The sequence below is a fragment of the Pavona decussata genome, unplaced genomic scaffold, assembly GCF_977016875.1.
Source record: "Pavona decussata unplaced genomic scaffold, jaPavDecu1.1 SCAFFOLD_233, whole genome shotgun sequence".
Taxonomy (NCBI): domain Eukaryota; kingdom Metazoa; phylum Cnidaria; class Anthozoa; order Scleractinia; family Agariciidae; genus Pavona; species Pavona decussata.
The window spans coordinates 1,382,590-1,388,175 of NW_028145638.1; the positions used below are offsets into that span (position 1 = coordinate 1,382,590).

At 36.8% G+C, this 5,586-nt stretch overlaps 1 protein-coding gene across 1 annotated transcript; it reads left to right on the top strand.

The window, feature by feature from the left end:
* The first annotated feature begins 211 nt into the window (after nucleotides 1-211).
* Nucleotides 212-2,875, top strand: LOC146458297 (alpha-1,3-mannosyl-glycoprotein 4-beta-N-acetylglucosaminyltransferase C-like). Its single transcript, XM_085090872.1, has 3 exons — nucleotides 212-342; nucleotides 973-1,080; nucleotides 1,731-2,875. Exons 1-3 carry the CDS (start codon nucleotides 270-272, stop codon nucleotides 2,873-2,875), a joined length of 1,326 nt encoding a protein of 441 aa, XP_084946998.1. The 5' UTR covers nucleotides 212-269.
* The last annotated feature ends 2,711 nt before the right edge of the window (nucleotides 2,876-5,586 follow it).

The window sequence follows — 5,586 nt, forward strand, 5'->3', positions numbered from 1 at the left end:
ATTTTTTATATTATGGTATATGGTATGGTATGTCATGGTGTGGAAAAGCTCTATCGAGTACTAAGAGATGGTTGACGAAATCGTTTTTGTTGTCGAATACAGATAGTTGTCGACAACTTTTCCTCCAGTCTACTGAGGCCAAAATGACTGAACTAAACTAAAATATTTTGATATGTTACACAACAGTTATGTTCCGGAAAATAAGAACTTGCATTACATGGAGGTACCTTGCTCGAGTAACAATACTGCTGTTCGTGGTATGGATACTAATGTTTGTCGTTACCCAGTTTATTCATTCGAAGCAGCCTTCCATGGGAATACAGAAACGATGTCCTCCTGCAGGTAAGAAACAAAGGAACAACCTATGAGAACTGTTTAAACGGTCATTCTCCAATAGTTCACAGAGCTGTGTCTTAAACCGGTTGTTTCGTTTTAGTTCGGTTTAATATCATGCACGAATCATAGGCAACCTTACGAGACTAATCCCAAAGATGGATTTAAAATAATCTTCAGAAGACTTCAAGCTATAAATTTTGAAATCTTCGTAAGTCCTCGCATTGATCCAAATCAAAAATCAAAAAATCAAAAGGCTTTGATAGGGGTAGTAATAGAGGTAGTGTAACTGCCTAGGTAGGGCATTGGGCTCTGGAAGTATTCAAATAGTGTATATTATCTTCTGCATGGAGAGTGGATAGTGGGCTTAGGACTGTTTAGAGAAGAAAAAACTAATCAGCAAAGTGGCTTCTCAATACCCATTTAAATGCGTCAACGCTTTGGCTTCTATTATGTCATCAGTGGAAGACGGTCCCAGTGAAAAGCTGTTCTTATCTATATTGGTCTTGCTCTCAAAGTTAATAAATTTGAATGTATGATACATCGAGTACAGTTTCGGGTTAATTGTACTGATATGTCCAATAAAAATCTAGTAATTATAATTTAATTGAGTGCTCTAAAATTACAAATTTCTTCTAGCCCCTACCAGTGCCTCGACAATTGTGAAGCCTCCATCCTTGTGTCCAGCTGACGAGATTATGGGCAGTTCCAAAGTGACTAAGCTAGGAAGATATCCGACCGCAAAACGTAAGTGTCATTCTTGCCTGTGAGTTATAGCCAAATTTAACGTTATAATAAAAGAAAAGATTCCGTCCGAAACTTTGACAGAAGGGTTGCTAGGTTTTCTATTACAGAACCCTTCCATTCATCAAAAACAAATTTTCCGTATTATTATTATTTTATTATTATCATTATTATTATTATTATTATTATTATTATTATTATTATTTTTGTTGTTGTTGTTGTTGTTGTTGTTGTTGTTCTAAATTGTAGTACCCAGGCTCTCACGGGTACATTTCCCGTGCTTCCAGTCAGCTACTTCCTGCTCATTTTACTTCCAAGCCAAAATTTTTCAATGTCACCAGTAAAATTCTTTCGGTGAACATTTCAACTACAATACAATATACAATACAATGTTTATTTTGCCATATTCTATTGTGTACTGTAGACCCTTCCTCAGCTATCCGTAAACAGATCATTTCTCGTTGTCAAATAATTAAATTCTAAAAGATATAAAACAAGAAAATTATGCCATTAATATTTCCAGTTGTTCAAACATCAGCCAATTGTTACCAGCAATAGCTCTTACTCTCACCCGTACGATTTTCCTATTAAGAATCGCCAAGGGCTCAATGAATTCACTATTCAAAGAACTTACAGTACCTATTTCTCTGTAGGATATCTTACAATAGGGATGTCATCAATTTCAAGACCGGGTAAAACAATTTATCTGCTACAAACCGTTCAAGGTCTCATCAATAACACGAGCGACAACGAAAAGGAAGACATCTACATTGTGATATTCCTTGCTGATCTCGATGGGCCACAAAAATCTGCTACAGCGGCGGAACTGTCAAGAAGGTTCGGCAAATATATTGACCAGGGGCTTTTGATTCTGATTGAAGCATATCCGGAATTTTATCCATCACTGACAAATATCAAAGAGAGATTTGGCGACTCGTATAGCAGAAGATTTTGGCGCTCAAAACAAAACGTGGACACCGCCTTTGTGATGTGTTACTGTAGGCAATTGTCACAATATTACCTTCATCTTGAAGACGATGTGAAGTCTTCGCCCAGCTTTGTAACTAAACTGCGAGATCTCGTAAAAAGGGAAAGAGATGTCTTTTTTTTACTTGACGTCGCTGTGAAGGGAAACGTCGCGAAAGCTTATCATTCGCAAGACCTGGAAACGTCAGCCTCGTTCTTTTATCTTTTTTACGATGAAATGCCGATCGATGTACTTATGGGTCACTTGAGGAAAATTAAGGGTCCAGGTGTGAGCCAATGGAAAGTCCCAATGGCATCACTCTTTCAACACCTCGGTACCAATTCTTCCTTTGCAGAAAATATCAGGGGAAATCGTAGTCTTGAGCCACGGTTTGACCAATACGATCAAAAGTACAAAGGCCTCAATCCTCCTGCAACTGTGACCTCATCATTGTCTCCTCATAAAGGGAAACCACAAGATGCTTATGACAAGGGTAGCGGCTATTTTTGGGGAAAGTCTCCCAAAGAAGGTGATTATGTTCTAATAAAGTTTCATACAGCAACCACTGTCCAAAAGGTGTTTGTGGACACGGGAAGTTACCAAGCATCGCGCGATTTGTTAAAGTCTGGTGTTTTGCAAGCTACCTTTGAGTCAGCTGAACAGATTAAAAGGGAAAATTCCTGCGAAAATTTCGAAACTTTTGGATCGTTCGACAAAGGTAAAGTAAAGGTATTTCTGGAAAAGTCTAAAAAGATTATTTGTTTGCGAATCTTTGTAACACAGAACCAGAAAGAGTTTATTTTCCTTCGTGAAATTGATGTCTGGTCATAAACACGCATTGTGTTTCGTTAGGATTTATTTTAGTTCAACCTTTCTAATACGGATATGGACGAAATAACTGAAAGTAAGTTGTTTTCCTCTTTTAGCGTTTCCTTTGCGAACTCTGTCACAATAATAACCATGTTAGAGAGAAATTCCTACGTAGAATGTGCTCTTATAAGCCTCATATTCAATCTATCTTTATCAATCACTTAATTTGAGTTAGTGCCGTAAGATTTTAAATAGACTTGACTGAAACTGAGCTCCATGGAAAAAGTTCACGTGTTCTTTGTCCGTATTAGAGACCGAAATTGAAATAGAGTTTAAATGAACCGTGATAACTGTATGCGACAAGTGAATAATCCAAAAAAGAGCAAGGCTGTTTTCACAGTCAGGGAAATATCTTTTTTCAATATTTCGAAGGGCACGGTATTTGTTAGACTGACGCTGCATGTACAAAAGACGTTACAATTTGAAATAGTTACAATAGATGCCATAATAACAAAGGCTAAGTTACATAACAGTTACACAGAATACGTTTTCGTTTCCAAACTTTAGCCCACGTTATTAAATTGTTTCAAATTGTAACGTCTTTTGCCATAAGGTCAGGATCAAAAATACCCTGAAGAAGAAAGGCCGTGCCTTTCGAAATATTGGAAAAACATATTTCTCAGAATAACTAATATTAAGTTAAAGTGACAGTATATCCTATTTTCAGTGTCACCTTGAATAGCGAAATAACATATTTATACTTATGGGAGCATTAAAATAATGGTTTAATTTTGTTGAAAATATCCTTACTAGGACACAAAAAATAGTATCAATAATTTCTGTCTGCAGGTGGCTAGGATGGAAATGGATTGCAACTTGATAGAATTGGTCAAATTTTTAAAGTCAATCCCGTGAGTTTTGGAGAAATTGCTAAACACTGATTATAGTTTATTCTTCATCGGAAAATCGTTACATTTTTCCTCCCAACGTTCTAAAAGCGATTTTCAGTTATAGAAGAGGTTCTTTGTCAAATGGTTGAGCAGTTTTGGCCAACATACAGCAAAATCTCCGTGACCGTGACCGTGACCGTGACCGTGACCGTTACCGTAACCGTGACCGTGGCCGTGGTTGGCAACAAAGGAAAGAGAATAAAAAATTGTAAAGTAAGTTAAAAAAGTAATGATTTATTAATTAATCAAGTAAAATTATAAGTGGGAAAAAAAGGCACCAGATGGAACTCGAACCAAAGGAATTGTTTGATTTAGTTTAGTTATAAGACTGTAAGATGTTTATCGTGACTTTGCTTTTGAATGTTTTAAGGGGGAACATGTTTGATAGTTTCATCTACATGATTATAAACTTTTGCAGCTGCAAAGCAGATGTTGATTTTTCGATAGTTTGTTTTAATGGTATTGACATAATAAGACAATTTTGGAGCAAGGCCAGGTATTGTACTGATGTCTTGATGATAATGTCTAATAAAAAAAACTGAAATATGATGGAAGACGATTATTATGATACTGATACAAGAAAAGCATTTTGTAAAGGGTAACCAGATCATCAGGTAGTTTAAAGGCCCGTTGAAACGATTTCAACATTTGACCAACATTCGTTCAACAAAAATTGAACAAATGTTGGGCAAATGTTGGATGAACGGAGTGTTCAAACGGTTTCAAGGCAATTCAACATTTTCAAGAACAAAGGAAATCTTCAACCGATGTTGAATGAAAGTTCAAACCAATTTAAATTTGATTCAACACGCTTTCAACATTTTTTTTACACTTTAAAGAATGTTGAACGACTTGTTGCAAAGCCCTCGACATTTGGTTTAACAAAGTGTTGAACGCGTGTTGAAGCAAATGTTGAAACCGTACACAGTTTGGGGGCGGGGGAGGATTCTGCCCAAGGCGACTTTGAACCTCAACGACTTTTTTTTTTCTCATAACGAGTACAGACGCACTGCTAAATGGAATCTACCTGTTTCATACAATAACCAAGACATTTCAACGCATTTCGTAAGCGAGCATCGCGTTGACTATAAAGCCGAGTCAAAAGCTTTCCAACAAACCGTTAGAATACTACACACAAGCAAGTGTGTGATCCTAGCTTTAAATTAGAGAAAAATCCGAAAGATTTTCGCCAACAATATTTTCAAAACTAACCTTTTTTCCAGGAGGATATCCTGACCCCAAAATCAGTTACAGCATGTCAGTCGCTTCACTTCTTTTTTTGATCAATTTAATACTCGCCATTACCGGATTTCTGTCGGCTACATATTTGGACAAATATTGCCTTCCTTTTCATATCTCAACAAAGTTCTGGCTCTCATTACCTTGTTGAGGTCACTTGCATCGATTTTTCATCGGGTAGTTTTGCGTTCCTGCGAAAATGTGTCCATGCTTGTTTGATACTCACCAAACCACTTTGCAAAACTTTGTTGACCAGACACTCTGGCTGGACTCTAGACTCTGCTCACGTGGTCGGTCACACCACTCGACGACGTCATCCCTGTGTCCATACTCTAATCACAAACTCCGCTAAACCAATCAAAACGCGCATTGTTCATTGTATAAAATAATACATACATACATTTAGGCAAGCCTAAAAGCGGAGCTCCAAAATTACTTTTTAATAGCATTTCTGCTTATGGTTTTTCCTATGAACGTAATAACCTTATAATATTATATTCCTTATCCTTTCTGGACTTATATTTATTTTTAGTGCATATACAG

What these genes read in the sequence shown, in the direction of transcription:
- LOC146458297 (XM_085090872.1), top strand. Translation starts at nt 270, where the DNA reads ATGTTTGTCGTTACCCAGTTTATTCATTCGAAGCAGCCTTCCATGGGA. An exon ending in GAAACGATGTCCTCCTGCAG is followed by an intron (nt 343 to 972) that starts GTAAGAAACAAA and finishes AATTTCTTCTAG; the next exon opens with CCCCTACCAGTGCCTCGACA. An exon ending in AAGATATCCGACCGCAAAAC is followed by an intron (nt 1,081 to 1,730) that starts GTAAGTGTCATT and finishes ATTTCTCTGTAG; the next exon opens with GATATCTTACAATAGGGATG.